Consider the following 18,788-nt stretch of genomic DNA (forward strand, 5'->3'; position numbering starts at 1 on the left):
TCTATCTTTGTGGTTAATGTGTGGGCTTGAGCTGCATCACAATGTGATATACAGTTATTACATCAGGAAATCCCCCAAGTATGTTCCATAATACTGAAAAGAAACTGGGAATATTTTGGGTGTGCTATTTCCAGGACATAAAATGATTTTTTTTTTTTTATCACAGTGGGGAAGGCAGGCAACCAAGAACATTTACAACCTAAAGCAGAAAAATACGGTCTTCTTGGTAGAAGAAAATGCCTTTTCTAGGCTGCTAGCTATATACCCACTGAACCACCAGGTGATAATTTGATAATATTTGTTTAGTTATGTTTAGTTCGTGTTTTATTTTTGTGGGGTTTAGTTGCTCACGTCAGTGCTTTATGTGAAAGGGTTATATGCCAGCTATAGTAACAGTAGCTCATGGATGGGTGGTGTGGCGGGGCGTGGTCTGCGATGGTGCTGCAGGTGAGATGGAGGCACCTGCGCGGCATCTGCTATCACGCTAACTTAAAAGGCTTTGCTCAGTTTCAGTTGTGGTTGTTGTTGGTGATGTGTGCGGCCGGCAGAGGTAGAGCTGTGGCCGTTTGTGTATGTTTAACAGCAACTGTGAAATAAAGCATGCTGAAGAGCATTGAAATGTCACCCGGTCTGCCGCGCCCGCCATCCTGGGTTTTGGCACCACTGAAAATGACCGCGGCCGATCCAACGACATGAACATGCTTTGCAGGATCGTTTATTCACACACTATTTATACGGTTGCTGTTACAACACGCAGCTGCAGCTCTCCCGCTGGCAGCTCAACATACCAACAACAACACTCAAGACAGGACCCATTACAGCTTTTGAGCTGCCTCGATGTGATTGTAGATGCCGCGCAGGTGCGTCAATCTCACCTGCAGTGGCATCGCAAGCCACGCCCCGCCACAGGTGGATAAATCAAGAGAAGCCTCAGATGAAATACATAGATTGAACATAAGGAAAAGGCATTTTACCTACACACCAGTGCTTTGCAACATGTGGCCTGTACAGTCTTACCTGGATGTACAAAGCTCAGTCACGATGTATCTGCAGAAACTAGAATTTACCCAAAGGGAACAAAATGTTTCAGAGTGAAACATGAACAAAGAGTTCAGTAAGACATCAAATCTGTTATTTGCCATGAAATTCCTTTATGGGCTACCTCAATTAAATTTAGGATTCTTTTCGGAAAACCTGTGAAAAATAAATCCCTTTATTTCCCATTGTATTGTGAACTGGTACACTTTATATTGCAGTAGTCCCTCAAGTCACAGACGGATTCAAAACCATTTAACTGTTTTAAAAAAGTTGTTTTTAAAGGTTCACTATGTAATGTTCAGCAAAACCTTTGTTAGCGATGACACCGGTGGCCTTTATGTGAATTTTAGCATGTTGCCTCACGCTGCTGCCTGTTCCTTAATTCAAATATGACTCACAAAAACATGAAAGGTACAACCTCACCTTTGTTACCTATCGTCTCTGCACACTTTACATGTGAAACATCAGGCAACTGCATAAAAACACAAACAATGAGGGACAGTATTGCCGAGGTAGTTTTGATAATATAGAGAAAGAAAATTCAAAAGAGATTACCTTTTGAGTTTGGGAGGAGACTTTCTTTTTCAAAGTCATTCTGTAGTTTGTATCATGTAACGCCAAGCCAACTTCACTGCTCTTTGTTCTGCCTTCTTTTGCTTCTAATGTCAAGGTTTATTTAATGTGTCGGTTTGTGTGTGTCATACAGGGAGTGCAGAATTATTAGGCAAGTTGTATTTTTGAGGAATAATTTTATTATTGAACAACAACCATGTTCTCAATGAACCCAAAAAACTCAGAGCTGAATGTTTTTGGAAGTAGTTTTTAGTTTGTTTTTAGTTTTAGCTATTTTAGGGGGATATCTGTGTGTGCAGGTGACTATTACTGTGCATAATTATTAGGCAACTTAACAAAAAACAAATATATACCCATTTCAATTATTTATTTTTACCAGTGAAACCAATATAACATCTCCACATTCACAAATACACATTTCTGACATTCAAAAACAAAACAAAAACAAATCAGCGACCAATATAGCCACCTTTCTTTGCAAGGACACTCAAAAGCCTGCCATCCATAGATTCTGTCAGTGTTTTGATCTGTTCACCATCAACATTGCGTGCAGCAGCAACCACAGCCTCCCAGACACTGTTCAGAGAGGTGTACTGTTTTCCCTCCTTGTAAATCTCACATTTGATGATGGACCACAGGTTCTCAATGGGGTTCAGATCAGGTGAACAAGGAGGCCATGTCATTAGTTTTTCTTCTTTTATACCCTTTCTTGCCAGCCACGCTGTGGAGTACTTGGACGCGTGTGATGGAGCATTGTCCTGCATGAAAATCATGTTTTTCTTGAAGGATGCAGACTTCTTCCTGTACCACTGCTTGAAGAAGGTGTCTTCCAGAAACTGGCAGTAGGACTGGGAGTTGAGCTTGACTCCATCCTCAACCCGAAAAGGCCCCACAAGCTCATCTTTGATGATACCAGCCCAAACCAGTACTCCACCTCCACCTTGCTGGCGTCTGAGTCGGACTGGAGCTCTCTGCCCTTTACCAATCCAGCAACGGGCCCATCCATCTGGCCCATCAAGACTCACTCTCATTTCATCAGTCCATAAAACCTTAGAAAAATCAGTCTTGAGATATTTCTTGGCCCAGTCTTGACGTTTCAGCTTGTGTGTCTTGTTCAGTGGTGGTCGTTTTTCAGCCTTTCTTACCTTGGCCATGTCTCTGAGTATTGCACACCTTGTGCTTTAGGGCACTCCAGTGATGTTGCAGCTCTGAAATATGGCCAAACTGGTGGCAAGTGGCATCTTGGCAGCTGCACGCTTGACTTTTCTCAGTTCATGGGCAGTTATTTTGCGCCTTGGTTTTTCCACACGCTTCTTGCGACCCTGTTGACTATTTTGAATGAAACGCTTGATTGTTCGATGATCACGCTTCAGAAGCTTTGCAATTTTAAGACTGCTGCATCCCTCTGCAAGATATCTCACTATTTTTGACTTTTCTGAGCCTGTCAAGTCCTTCTTTTGACCCATTTTGCCAAAGGAAAGGAAGTTGCCTAATAATTATGCACACCTGATATAGGGTGTTGATGTCATTAGACCACACCCCTTCTCATTACAGAGATGCACATCACCTAATATGCTTAATTGGTAGTAGGCTTTCGAGCCTATACAGCTTGGAGTAAGACAACATGCATGAAGAGGATGATGTGGACAAAATACTCATTTGCCTAATAATTCTGCACTCCCTGTACTGTATGAGAGGAATATGCGACAGTGACTGAGTGATGCAAATATAGCATAGATTTTTGTAAGATCTTTAGGAAATGATGAAGAAAGGAATTGTAATTATGAGCTATTTTATATTACATGATAGAATCAATTTAGCTACCAAAGTACAGCATTAGGGTCTGTGTCCACAGGCAGTGCATGAAACCAAATTCATTTTCAGGTCTTCTTGAACACTGATCACATTTATTCATAGCCAGGATCAGTTTCTTCTCAGCTGTTGTTGACAGTGCTGAGGATGGGCATCCCACCACTTCTTGATTTTGATGTTGGACTGCTGCACCCATGACCCAAACCCAGATAAGCAGTAGAAAATGGATGGATGGATGGATGGATGGATGGATGGATGGATGGATGGATGGATGGATGGATGAAAGCTTTTCATTAATGGAGTCTTTGCACCAAGGATTCTGAGCACGTCAGAGCTAAGCTTTACATGAATTGTACAAAAAAAATAGATGCTGCTACCATGAAAACACACTGCCTGTTCAAACACATGATTTTAGCATTAAAATGGGCATCTCTATTCAAAATATGCTAAATTTGTAAGTTCAGAAAACAAATCTATTTTTATGGCAGTTTTATTTTAATGGTGAGAGAGACAGAATATCAACCAAACATAAAAAAAGATATTACATATTAGTTATGAATTGATTTATGTGTCTTTGAGTGAAATAAGTATTTGATCCCCTGCAGCCTAGTCAGAATTCTAGCTCCCACAGATTGACTATATGCCCATTTGCATACAGATTTCAATCAGTCAATCAATTACAGATGCTCCTGATCTCAACTCGTATGTATAAAGCACACATGTGCACAGAACCAATTTCTTCCACTCCAACCTCTCCACCAGTATCGGTAAGACCAAAGAACTTCAGAGGACGTCGAGGACAAGATTGTCGACCTGCACGAGGCAGGAATTACCCACAAGACCATCAGGAAGAAGCTTGGTGAGAAGTTGACAACTCTTGAAAATGGATGAAATATAAAATGACCATTAATTGCCCTCAATATTGGACCTTCATGCAAAAGCTTGTTAGCGATGATGAGGATGAGAGAGGTAGTAAATCAGCCCAAAACTGCATGAGAGGAACATGTTAATAAACTCAAGGCAGTTCGGACCACAGTCACCAACAACACCATTGGTAACACACCTCACTGAGGGGCCACTGTGACCGTGTACCATAAAATCCTGGACGAGAGCCTCCTTCCCTCAGCAAGAACTCGTGGATGGGTTTTCCAGCACAACAATGACCCAAAACATACCGACAAGGCAATAAAGAAATGCCTAAAGAAGAAGCACGTTAAGGTCATAGAGTGGCCTAAACAGTCTCCAGACCTCAATCCCGTACACAGTCTGTGGAAGAAGCTGAAGCTTTGAACTGCTAAGTGGCAACCAAGAAACCTAAACCATTTACTGAGTTTCTGTAAAGAGGAGTGGGCCAAAAGAGTGCAAACCTGGCAATCAACTACAAGAAACATCTCACTGCTCTGCTTGCCAACACAGATTTCTCCAACAAGTACTAAGTCATGTTTTGCTTGGGGATCAAATATTTCTCATAAGATGTTTTTTTTTTTTTTTTCTGGATTTAAATGAACTTACCATAAAAATTAGAGACTGGTCATTTATTTGCACACTTACAAATTCAGCAGGGGATCAAATAATTATTTCCCTCACTGTACATAAGCTGAATTAATCAGACTATTTGAAAATGCATTATAATGTTGACTAAATTAAACAATTTTGCCAAGAGCAAAGAGCTTTCATTAAAATTACACTGTATTTTTAATTGTAACTCTAACACTAATGTTTTAGTGCTGAAACATGTGGCACAGTATTGTGTATTCATTTTGTGTATATAATCAGTAACCCAGTTTCAAATGATGTGATTTCATTAGTAGGAAATAAAGCGATTTAACCACTTATCCAAAGGTCAGGGTTTTCCTTCTCCTGTGTTTCCTAATTTGGGTGAACAAATTACCAGTTTCTGTTAGTTTGTCTTTACATTTCTCTGGTACTGAATAAAAATGTAGATGTCTGACTGTGACAGATGCTGTCCAAGGAAACTATCAGCTCGGGGGGGGGGCAGAAGGTTTGGCACCTAATCGACATCGACATAGTCGGGAGGGCGGCAGGAGTTAGCAGCAAGTGATGAACCGAGCAATGTCAAGGAGTCACACAGGAGGACAGACAAAGACAGACAAAGACACGGATAGGACAAAAGTAAACAGAGATGATGAATCCAATCTAACTACTGTACATCCAGGGCAGACAGAGTTTCCCTTTGGGGGGATTTATCGTGCCTGGCCTGGCTCCCAGTGTGATAACCTCCTTTGTTGGCAGCCTCAGGAGCTACTCAACTTAGCTTGCGAGACTATGCCCTTTGCAACATTACTGCCCTTCCTGTGTCGTGACTTAAATCTCTCTCTCTCTCTCTCTCTCTCTCTCTCTCTCTCTCTCTCTCTCTCTCTCTCTCTCTCTCTTTCTCCCTACCTGGTTTTCGTATGCTGGATTTCCCCCTTGGATTTCATTTTGTTTTGAAACCTTTGCCTTATGTCCTTGTTCTGTTACCTTCATTTGCATTTTTTTTCTGCTTTTACCCTCAAGCAGCCTGTTTTATTATTTCTACTTTGTTTCTCTTTCTATCATCTTGCTCTGTATTGGTACTGAAGATATTTTAGACTAATTAAATCTGTTTTTTAGCATCACTAATGATATCTGTCTGCTGGGCTTATGTCATCACATCTATTGCAAGCTAATTACTCATCCTGGATGTAATGAACCCTAACCCAAGTTTATGATCTCATCATAGGTTCACTGTCATGTTTTGCTCCTTTCCTCTGTAGCAACATTTTTGATTCACTCATCAGTTGTTTGTTCTGTATATACATAAAAAAAATGCTCATCATAGTTTCTTAATGTGATGTTATGACAGCTCAAAAAGTTATCAAGGCGCCGTTAAGAAAACCACCTAGTGTGAGGGATATACCATGCCATAAATCTATATAATAAATAATAATAAATCTATATAATAATAATAACTAATAATATATTAGTTGTGATTATTTTAATTTTTTGATTTGAAAACAGACAACCTTATATCCATCAATCCCAGGAAAAAGTACAGCTGTATGACTGACTCCATAGATTTACACTAGCGCTGTTGAAATCAGTGTCAGGTGAGAAAAGTTGTTGTTTGGGTGCCATAGTTGAAATTTGAACAATTAAAAACAAATAAGTGTCATACATAATAATAATAATAATAATAATAATAATAATAATAATGATAATAATAATAATGATAATAATAATAATGATAATAGTACTTTTAATAATATAATAATAATTTTAAGGGAAGTTGATGAAGATATACACATGCACATGCAGCATGACAGGATGGTCTCAGTGGTCAGCACTCTGTTGCCTCACAGAAAGGAGGTTCTGGTTCAAGCCCGAGCACTTCTGTTTGTAGTTTGTAGTTCTCACCATGCTTCCACAGGTTTTTTCCGGGAGCTCCAGTTTCTCATTGAAATGCATGCCAAGTTGATGCTGCCTATGTGGTCCCAGCACACACTTGCACAAGAGGTTGTTGATGTCAAAGAGTTTCACTTTCTGGTTTCACAGAGCCTGCTTTGATTCTAAATGGTTAGCAAACACAGGGACAAATCTTGTATCTGAGAAATGATGGTACAAAATAAAGTAGACTGGAAAGGCAGAAAGAACTGATTAAAAGTGAGAACAATGAAAAGCAAAAGCTGGGAAAACAATTGTGTGTGTTATACTAAGCATCTGAGATAAATACCCTATCTTACACGGCGTGGTGGTGCAGTGGTTAGTGTTGCTGCCTCACAGCAAGAAAGTGCTGTGTTTGAATCCAGTCTTTCTGTGTGGAGTTTGTGTTCTCCATGCGTCTGTGTGGGTTCTCTTCAGGGACTCTGGTTTCCTCCCACAGTCTGGGGATGTGCATGGGGTTAGGGTAATTGGTGATACTAAATTAACCATAGGTGTAAATGTGAGAGCGAATGGTTACTTGTCTCTCTGTGTTAGCCCTGTGGGCAGATTGGTGATCTATCCAGGGTGTACCTGCCACTCACTCTATGACAGCTGGGATAGGCTCCAGCCCCTCCCGTGATCCTCAATTGGATAAGCAGAAGAAAATGAATGCATGGATCTTATCTTATCTGGAGCTTCTGCTGGGACAAAGATGAGCTGATTCCTGCAGTTGCATAGAGAGTCTACTTGTGGCGACTGCTTTAAGCTTGTTAAATTGATTATTGATCTGAAGTCTAGAGGAAATGTCACAAGCTTGCTACGAGGCACAGCTTATAAAAATAATTGTCTCTTGTGAGCTTGTCTGACTATCTCTGTATGTTTTCCACTTCTCTTCCTGTCCATCTGTCTGCGTGCTAGTAGAAGCCACCGTGCCACTACTTGTGCAAAAACCTCTGCCTCTTCCTATTTTTTGCATTTAAGACACTACAGCAGACTCAAAGACCATTTGAACAGCTTTTATCATTTGTATATATTTGTCTTATCTTTTTTAAATTCATGTTATGCTATGCGTGTGTGTGTGTGTGTGTGTGTGTGTGTGTGTGTGTGTGTGTGTGTGTGTGTGTGTGTGTGTGTGTGTGTGTGTGTGTGTGTGTGTGTGTGTGTGTGTGTGTGTGTGTGTGTGTGTGTGTGTGTGTGTGTGTGTGGACGCCTTCAGTGATTTGTGGTGAGTAATGAGCAGACAGATGGTTAACACTGCAGGGTTTGTTGATGCCAACATTGGAGATTAAAGCAAGGATAGATGGACAGCATGGGTGTGTTTGTTTATGCCATATACGTGCATGATTGTGTGGAGAAGACAAAAAGCCTCACATGTCGTATCAGGGCTCGTGTGTAAAGTTGTTTATCAGCTAAAGAACAGCAGGAAGAGCATAGCCTCAATTGTCACATATTCTCTAAATTTACATATATAAGCACAACTTTAAGTGCAGACTTACTCTTATTGTTCTGTATGTGCAGCTATTTTTGTAAGGTCCGGGTTATGTCATTTCTAAACTTGCCAGACTTCCTTCGGCTTCAAGAAAATGTGCCTCATTATGGTGTGCAGTGAGGCATCATAAACTACTTTGTTGTAGCTTTTTTCTTAAGGGACCTCCATGAATTTTTTATCTGTTTCTTCGTCATGCTAATGCCTATGAGGGCGAGGTGTGTGTCTGTTTGTGTGTGTGTGTTGTGTTGTGTTAGAATGAAATCAGCAACTAAAGTCATAAGAGCTGCTGACTGACACACCGCTGAACAAGGCTAATACAACAGCACGCATGAAAGGGACAGCTGTCTAGTCCTGGGGTCTGACTCTGTTGTAACATAAGAACGTGTAGTCTCTCTCTCTCTCTCTCTCTTTCTCTCTGTCTCTCACACACACACACACAATGCACATGCATGCATGCATGCATGCACACAAACATGCACAAACTGGCCCGCCTTGTCAGAGTTTTGTTGTGACTCTGCAGAGCTGTCTGCGCCAGGAAGCACAGCGGCACCTCCCTGCTGCTGTGCCCCCTGTCTGGCGTGGCATTCACCCTGTATGTCTTCAGAGAGATCAAAAAAGAGCAGGAAATGTACACACTCTCTATTGTGCATGTCTCACAGCATTTCCTTCCTTTCATGTGCTATTGGGTGCTGCAGTTTTATATTGCCATCTCTCCTTTAAGGTATCATTTTAGTCTCTTCTGCAGCTAATGTCTGTCACAACTTTCCTCCTTTGTTGTGACCCTGAGTGCTGCTGGCAAATGTTTTCCATGTAATATTATCTATGTCTACAATCCAGCTCTCCACTTTTTTGTTTTCTGGTTCTGGTTCACCTTTCATCTGAATTGATGCACTTTTTCCACCCTCTTACAAATACATATTTCTTTGTTGTTTTTTATTTTTTTACTTTTTGACTGAAGTGAACCTTTCTGCAGTTTCTCCCATGATCAGTCTCTATTTTTTGCTGTGGACTTATAGCTCACACTGAGAAGCATATGTGATATGAATAGCTCGCAGGCGAAAAATCATTGTGGATAGTACTGGAACAAAAAGAAGGGGAAACTCGGCAAAGAGGTTGGACTTCAGTACAGTATTTATAGCTTAAATATTGCAGCACATATATCCTGCATTCAACAGGACAGTGTTATCTGTAAGGCATTCTGGCATGGTTGCATCATAAAATGTACCGTGCTCACAATAGAACTGAATTGTATAAATACACAAAGTTCCTTCAGCTTGTGTGAATATCTGTGTGTTTTTAGTATTGCTGAACTAAGCACAAATAAATAGCTTCATTAATACAACTTTTCTCAACGCCATTTTAATTGTTTCTGTTAACCTTGATTGGCTATCTGAGTGAAAAAAAAAAACCTAAATTACCTCAGCGCCATGTCCTAGGATAAGTCCCCACTCAGCAGAAAAGTTGCAGTTTTACAGAATTGGTGGTAATTGGTTTTTAGTCCTTCTGTTGCTTTTCAGCAAAGAAACACTTATTCAAATTTGCCATGACTTTCTTTTGACAGTCATATGACACTTTTCACACTTTTAAGAGACAGCAAAGAGGAACAAAATGGTAATTTTACCATGCAGTTTACTTCACTTCGTGCATCTGCTTGGTAGATATAAGAACAATTTATACAGGGGGGAAAAAAAGTTTCATGGCTCCAAGGCTGATGACTAATTCAGCCCTGCACACCCACAAAGGCCTTTTCAGTTGCTTGTGGTGATTAAGCCTCTAGTCAGGATGACATTGGGGGTAGTGTTATAAACTTAAACGAGACGATGTCACCAGGCTTTACGTCATAGCGATTATCAACTGTAGTTATGGGTCGTTAGAGAAATTGTTTGCGTCAGTCTAGTAACTGTTTCTAAATTGAAAGGATGATGGGAAAGTCTGATGACTATTATAATATTTAACATTACTAAAAATCCATAATTCATAACTAAAAATTTAAATTCCTAAGTTAAAAAGACAAAATGGACTGGTCGGCCATTTTATTAGGTACAGATTGCTAGTAGCAGGATTAATCCCCTTTTGTGTTTTGCCTTCAGAGCTGCCTAAACTCTGCGTGTCAGAGATTCAACAATTTGCTGGAAACATTCCTCAGAGATTTTGGTCCATGTTGACATGTTGGCATCACACAGTTGCTGCAGATTTACTGGCTGCACATTCATTGGATTGAGATCTAGTGAGTGTGGGGAACTTGCAGTCAGGTTCATTAAACCAGCTTTATTATTTTCTGCTTTGTGACATGGTGCGTTATCCTGCTGGAAGCGGCCATCAGAAGACAAGTACACCGTAGTCATACAGCGATGTACATGGTCAGCAGTAATACACAGGTAGGCTGTGGCCAAGAGCATATCCCTCACATCATTACAGTCATCAGCAACCTGAACTGTTGATACAAGGATGTAGGATGGATCCATGCTTTCATGTTGTTTATGCCAAATTCTAACAGACCATCTGAATGCCAGCAGAAATCGAGACTCAGCAGATCTTCTGTTGTCCAGTTTTGGTCAGCCTCTGTGAAGCCTCAGTTTCCTGTTCTTAGCTGACAGGAGTGACACCCAGTACGGTCTTCTGCCTCTTTAGCCCATTTGCTTCAAGATTGGATGTATTGTGTGTTCAGAGATGTTGTTCTGCATAGTACAAACCAGTCTCCTCTGACCTCTGGCATCAACAAAACATTTTTGCCCAGAGAACTGCCACTCATTGGATAATTTCTCTTTTTTGGACCATTCTCTGTAAAGCCCACAGATGGCTGTGTGGGAAAATCCCAGTAGATCAGCAGTTTATGAAACAGTCATACCAGCCCATCTGGCGCTAACAACCATCCCATGTTCAAAGTCATTTAAATCACCTTTCTTCCTCATTCCTGGTAACAGGAATGGGAAGGAAAGGTGAACTTCATCAAGTGATCTTGACCATGTCTACATGGCCTAATGCTTTGACTTGGTGCCACCTCACAGTGACTTGGTCTTTTCTTAATGCTTCTTTTGACATGTTTACAGTAATGGAATAACTGTATTTCCTACCACTGGTGGTAATTATCATGAACAAATAAACTGGGATTTCTACTGTTCTCCCCATACTGGTGATATAATGTGAATGCAGTATTCTGCCAGTTTCTAGTAAAGCCCTGTTAATACTGGGCTACACACTGATGAGAAAGAGTATTAATTAATAAACAAATGTAGTGGGTACTTAAGTGCTTTAATATTATACTGTATTGATACTCCAACAATACCAATAATATGAATGGGAGGGAGAATAAAATGAAATTGTAGGATAAAAAAATTTGAAAAGTGTGTACATGTGGGCAGCTGTCTGTGGTGGGGTTTCTGGTTTTACCTTGAGCAAAACCCAATGAACGCCAATTAACCCAATTTGCCTTGGCTCACAGCTCCAAATGAAAGAGATCCTGTAAAGTAATTAATGTGAAATCCATAAATGCTGTCATCTCTACAGCTTACGTTCTCTGTCTATCAGTGTCTCCGTGTGGTAATTCAGAATAACACTACTGTGTAATCCCTACCAAAAGTCCAGCTAAGGGGATTGGTGACTATAAAACGGGCTCTCTCACTGACTAAACATCTGTGGACACGGAGACAGCAGCTGGTACCGTCTTCCTGGATGTGCCCCACGTTAACTTCATTTAGTATTGTTCCATCTCAGCAGTTTAGGCACTCTACAGTGAGTATCTCTGCACGATCTTGTGTCTGAGTGACAGCAAGAGAGAAAGGCAGAGAGAGCAGTATGATAAATTGTGAAGCTGATTGAGGTATGCAAGAGCCTCGCAGCTGGTTGCCCTTTGCTATTTGTGTGTTCATGAGCACGATACGGAGGGAGCCAGTGCTTGTGTGCGCGCCTCTCTCACAGAGGAGCGTAAGCCAGCAGCAGCAGCAGCAGCAGTAGTACAGCGGAGCGTGTTCAGTGTCTGGATGTTAGCGCTGCCTCTCTCAGCTGTGGGACGAAGCCTTACTGTAGGTATTCACACACACACAGATGCATAAATACATGTGTACATATTGCTGTTTTGACACTCTCCATGCTGATTTTCTTGTGGGATACTTTTCCATGTACTGATGTCTCTTTCTTCCCATGCATGCTGTTGTATTGTGCCAAGGTAAATAGTGGTTGTAAAGGACCATTCTTTAATTCCAGGAGTAATTCCCATCCTGAGGATTTGACTGTGGTAATCATTGGATGTGGAGATGTGTTGTTCACCAACCAAATGGTTCCATCACTTCAGCACGTCTGTCCATTTGCATTCAGAACCCATTTTCATACAGAATTTCCATAAACCCGAGTAGCTGCTTTGTTTACGCGACAATTTGTGCTCTGTGTTACCAAAAGACAGCAGTGACCATCTTTGAACTATATGCTTTCATGCATGTCTGTGCGCTTTATTTGTGGTAGGAAATGGCACGGCGGAGGTGCAATGGGTGTGTCGTGTCCAGTTTCCAGTAGTGTGGAACCTGAGCTGGTGCTGCCGGTGTGACATGACACATGGTGTTGTTAGTCACTCACTAGAGAGAGCAGAGAAGAGGAGATGACAGTTTTAAAAAACAAGGGATATCCTCCTGCTGGAGCTCTCTTCTTAACGTCAAAAAACCAGAAAGGTTCAAATGTTTCGGTATTTCCTTCCACCCCCTGCAGCTTTGCAGCTTTAGACTTGTTTCCTTAATTCCAGTTTTATGGGCTTGGTAATGAACGTGCTCTGAATGAGAGAAAAATACAACTGATGGATGATGAGATGTGAGAGGGGGAAGTGAGGGGATCGAGGCAAGGCAACGGAGAACAAATGGGAAGAGAGGAGACTAGAGGAAAGAGAGAAATACAGAAGGTGAAAATAGTGGGGATAGCCTGAGGAGGGTGAAGAAAAAATGCTCTAATGGGGAGTATCTTTGTGACTCTCTCTGCTGATGTCCCTCTTATCAGACCAATGCTGGATATGTTGCAGAGATTCTACAGGCAATCTTTGATTGCAAGCTTAGGTTTTTTATGAATTTACAAGACCAAGATCAGTTTATGACAAGGAAACATTTGATGTTAAAAAAAAGCCTCCAGGGGATTTTCACATTTCTGCATCACACCTCAAGCTCTCTGTTGTTCATATTCAGAAAAAAAGAGAATAATTTCCTTCTAAGAGATGACTGCAGGTTCTGTTGCTTCACACATCCAGTAGTGCAGATCATCCATAATGCATACTATGGAGTTCCAGTGAAAGTTTTAAGTGCTAAATGCAGGATTCATAAGACAGTTTTAGGTTTTGTTATATAAACTTAATTTACTGCATTACTGCATGAACAATGCTGTCAATTTATATGAATAGAAGGGGGAATAAAATGGAAGCTGCAGGAAAAAAACAGAACCCCGGTTTGCCGTGGATCACAGCTGGATGGGCCGCATGAAATAAATGTAAAGCAATTAGTATAAAGCCCAAAAATGCTATCATCTCCACATTTGCTTTCTACCTCGCTGTCTTAGTACTTTCCATCACTGTTTCTAAGTAACACTATCATGTAATCCTTATCAAAAGCCCAGCTGATGGTGCTGATCATGTTTTACATGCTAAATTGAATTTTCACAATACAGTTTAATGTGAAATCCTGTTAATTTTTTAATATACATTTTATTTACTCCATTCATTGCATTTCTGTGTAATGATTGCAGTACAATAGGCACGTGTGATCCAGTTGAACATGCTCTTATTATTTTGTACATTTATTAATTCATGACACACTGATTGGATTAGATTTATAGGACATAGTTCTGGTTTCATTTAGATGGATTGCATGTTTTGTACCAGCAGCATCCTTAGAGTGTCAAGGATGCTCTGAAATCCATTAAAGGAAAAACTAGTACTGTGTCGACACCCTGTGTTTTTAACCAACCAGTTAAGCTGCTGCTGCAGCACCACATTCATCAGCTGCTTGTGCTATGTTCACTCCCACATCGAGTTTCATAATTTAAAAGAACTTCCAAACAATGACTGATTACCTGTCAATGCTCCCAGCAGAGTTCAGCAGCCATGAACACTTGCAGCATATCCCCGGTGTAAACATCCCCCCCGGGGAGACTTTGAGAGGAGAAATCCCTCCTTTTCTTTAGCTACTACTGTTATTGTCATGCTGTATATTTTTTGGGAGTAAGTCAGTGTAAAAATAAATAGCCACACTGTTTCAGTGGTTAGCATACCTTTAAAATCAAACACCCTGAACATAGTAAATTGCTAGTAAATTAGGCTTTGTAGCGAAGGGTTTCTTTGTTGAAATAATTTGTGTGGAATGAAGTGAAGTGTGTTGAAGAATAGCTAAAATCATTTCCCCGTGTATGCAAATAATAGCTGTGGGTGTGCTGCTCAGTTGATATTGCCTTTTGGAGCTTTTTGACACCTAGGTATTTAAACAATTTTCACAGAAAGGGAAGAAAAAAACTCATTGCTTTTGTCATATGCTCACTCACTGCAGCAAAATTCATTGTCTAATGAAAACTGTTTCCCAGGCTTGTGTATCTCTATGAATCAGATAAATCCACCGCCTCCCCGTCTTCCCCTCTGCTGCTTTGCATCACAGTTTCTTTTCCGTCTCTTTTCATCACTTGGCATATTGCTTTATACACAGTCCATCACCTGCTCATTGCGGTGATGCCGTCTACACCTCGTCAATGACATGTCAGTCTGAGGCTTTTGCAGCAAAGGTAATAAGGAGTATGTGACGTTTTTATTCTGCTTGCTGGTTTTCTTCCTAGTGTGGAGGTGGTACCACAGTCTTTAATCAGCGCTATCATCGTGGTGTGCAGGGATGACACTAGCTGGCAGAGAGACAAACTGATCTATTTTGGAAATTAAAGGTTCATTGGACTGGATGCTGTCAGTAATTATCACAATCTTCTATGTATTTTAGGTTCATAACCCTATAAAGACATTTTCTATGGAGACTCTGGTACATAAAAAGAGTAATGCCGATCCATCTGGTCAGTGTTCATAAATTTTACACAGCAGGTGGTGCTGGATGACATGCAGGAGGTGTAGCTTTAAACACTAAATACTGTAGCTCCTATTATTTGACTGTGGACTGCTTTGGTTTCAGATAATTTTTAAAAACAAACAGATGAGCTATATAAATGTTGCTCAGACCAGATCTATCTAGCATCACGACTCAGATGGAGAGATGGGAGTTTGTGCTGCCAGCAGTTCTGATGAGAGGCCATCCTTTGTCAAACACTGTCACTTTATCGTGTTGATGTCATTAAATGGATCCATGACAAATGGCGCATCCCGTCCCCTCCAAGGCCAATAGGGGTAATGGCAGATAGAAAGCTAAAGAGGAAAAATCTAAATGATTAGAGAAAAAAGGTGGACAGAAGAAAACGATTGGGGCAGGACAAAAACAAAAATGCTAATCCCACAGCTGTCTCGTTGGTAAGATTTTACTTGTTCACTGAAGGAACTACAACACACAGGAGTGCATTAAAGATTACAAGTGCATATTTTCTGCACTCATTTGAATTCTTTTCTGAAAAATGTAACAATTCTTCCAAGATGATGATGTCAGAGAGGGTTGCTGATAATAGCAGGCTTTAGTAGTAGCAAGTTGCAAGTTAGAGAAAAAGACAGTGTAGGACTTGCATGTGCTGCTAGTGTGCTTTTTAGGCTCATAAATACACAGTGAAGTCCAAAATAGCAGTGCCATTAAGAAGCATGAATAGTTTTTTATTATTATTCATTAGTCTTTGTTACAAGATGTGCTGGTAATGATATACAACAAGCTGAATCTCAGGGTGTCCACAACAACAAGCACATCAGTGATTTAATGTAAAACATAATAAAGACCTGTTTGCATTTAATTAAGGATACAAAAAGATTTTTGGATATTTTCCTCATTTATTCAAATACTTTATAAGCACTGAGTGATTTTCATAAAACCACAATACCCTGGAATGCATTTCAATGGCGTCTCTTCAGTCAAATAAATTCCCATTAGTCTACACTCGAAACACTCGATCTGTGCTTTGTTGAGCTGTGGCAGACACAATGTCCCTTATAACGACGATACACAAGATAAGATTCAAGATATAACGGAATTAGAGTTCTGTGAACTTCACACAGAATGTATGATTTAAACAAGAGATAAATACTTTTTATGCTGACACATATAAAAAGTATAAGAAGATCTAAGAAGTACATTTTTTTCTTTTTAGATACTGGACTTACGTCAAGGACAAACAAGAGTCTCGGCTTAAACTGGATGAAAAAATACCAGCGTGTCTAGTCATATTAACGGTAGATAATGTTGGTTTATGAGGAGACAACAATACAAAATGTATAAGGCAGAAATTTAACAGGTTTACTGTGCACATTTTAATCAGAGCATTGATTTTAGGATTCTGCTGCTAAATTAAATGTTAAATGTTGCTAATACATGCTGGGATGTTTATCAAATGATGAAGAAAAGCAATTGTCGGATCTTTGGTACAGGGACCAATAGTATATAGTATGATGTACAGTGTGTAGTTTATGTGGTTTGTCAAAAACGCACATCAGCGCTGTTTTTGGCTTGTTTATTTTTGCTGTAAAGTCGCTGAGCCAGCAAAGGCAGCTCTGGATCAACGTGTTCTTGACGGTTGTGCTCCGCTCTGCTCTGTTCAGAGCTTTGCTTTGCCTTGTTTTGGAAGTCGTGTCAGCACAATCTCAGACTGGCACTGACTCGTCTCTGGTGGGTTGACAGGTTGGGTTGGCAGCAGGGCGACCAGCTTGTCTGTCTGCAATGTCAGCAGCACTTGACACTCGTGGCTCAGTTTGTCAGTGCACCAAATTTACTGGTGATAAACACATGGGGGAAACCTGCTAATGTTCCGCATGCCGCCAATATTTGTGTGTTTTGGTTCCGTAAAATGATATTTTGCGTAGCCTTATTTTGAAGCTTCAACATTAGCTTTATTTTGGAGGGAAAAGTGACCAGCTTGGTGTATCTGGTTGTCTTCATCTTCCTGTGTTTAACTGTTATGTGGTCTTTAGAGCTTTTCAGGTGTCTTCTATTTTTCTTTTAATTGTTCTACATTCTCTTCTTTGTATTTGAATTTCAGGATACCATTATCCTTCACCCTCTTGAAGTCGCTCTACCTTTACTCCATCTGTGACTCCCTTTTACTCGATTCACGTCCTCGGCCCTCGTCTTCCTGTCAGACCTTTGTTCCTCATTATTTATGGAGAGTGGCTGCGTCGTGGAGCTGTCGGTTGCAGCTGATAACAAAAGCTGCTTTGCTTGCATTAATTTCGACTGAACAGTCACCAAATTTGTGTCTGTCTCCGTCAGTCTTCCCGTGAATGTAATTTGTCACACCATTTGTCTTGTGTTAGAAGGCATAGCAAGAATAGGTTAATACAGTTGCATCAGGATGTGGTGTTAACACATTTAACACTTTTTATCCACACCAATGAGAGTTTTTGTTGAAAGTATATTTCCCTTGAGGTACAAGAAGATGCCTCCACAGTAACACTCTGGGATGTGTAAGCTACTGCTGCTGGTGATCTGGAGGTGATTGACTTTGTTTAGACATCTTCTGATCCTGGTCCCTGTGATGCCATATCTATGATCAGCAAACAGATCAACATTAATAAACGTCAAACAAAATAAAGTGCATGGTTTTACAATCAAAACTCACAGACTGCTACTGATTCATTAATCTTTAGACGGATGTAACTAGATGTGTGTGTGTAAGGTGGGGGGAAGGGGTGGCAGGGAGCATTGAAAATATCCATGATATGCAGCAGACTCTTATTTTTTAAGTGTCTCTTTAACCCTATGATCAAGTAATACTGTAATATTCTCAGCTAGGCTTTCAAATGTTTGAAACGATGGGAATAGATTTTGGACCGCATTTGTTAAACACAGACCTGTACAGTATAAATGCACATCAATGCACACTCATAATCTACAGTTTAATCTTCCTCCGCATAGGATTGTAAAGAGACTGTTTCCTTTATACTTCCTGATTCAATGTTGACCACCTATTCTACCATTACCCAAAGTAGGCCAAGCCATGCAGCTCAGCCCTGACATCTGGTACAACTGGGAGGGAGGATCATGACACAGCTGGCAGGAATAATGGAAACTGGGTTATTGTTCTGAGTATGGAAATGAGAGCTATAGAGTTGCATACAGAGGACATTGAGGATGACATTAAGAGTGATTATGGCAAGAAGCATGATGATGACTCATAAGGGTACTTCTCCTTGATGGCGATTTTGTCAACAGGATCTAACGTGAAAGAAGAGAAGTTATCACTTTTTGATGTAAGATATTTATTGGCAATTAACAAGGCTTTGAGCATAGCCACTACTTTCCACTATTCCTGTTTTCTCCGGTTACTCAGTGCTGCAGCCCTATTACTGAAGTTTAGGGCCACTGCGAGCATCGGCGTAACTTTG

At 40.5% G+C, this 18,788-nt stretch overlaps 1 protein-coding gene across 7 annotated transcripts in view; it reads left to right on the forward strand.

Moving 5' to 3' along the window:
- The window catches only part of mctp1a (multiple C2 domains, transmembrane 1a), a 129,630-nt gene that overhangs the window by 15,928 nt on the left and 94,914 nt on the right, over nucleotides 1–18,788 (forward strand). The window contains exon 1 of one of the 7 annotated variants that reach the window (XM_019366022.2): nucleotides 12,214–12,336. The exons of the other annotated variants lie outside the window; for them this stretch is intronic. Within the exon in view, the coding sequence (XP_019221567.1) occupies nucleotides 12,295–12,336 (42 nt within the window). The 5' untranslated portion in view covers nucleotides 12,214–12,294. Of the gene's footprint in view, nucleotides 1–12,213; nucleotides 12,337–18,788 lie in introns of those variants that run through there. 7 annotated transcript variants of the gene reach the window in all.

Source organism: Oreochromis niloticus, linkage group LG12 (assembly GCF_001858045.2).
Source record: "Oreochromis niloticus isolate F11D_XX linkage group LG12, O_niloticus_UMD_NMBU, whole genome shotgun sequence".
NCBI lineage: Eukaryota > Metazoa > Chordata > Actinopteri > Cichliformes > Cichlidae > Oreochromis > Oreochromis niloticus.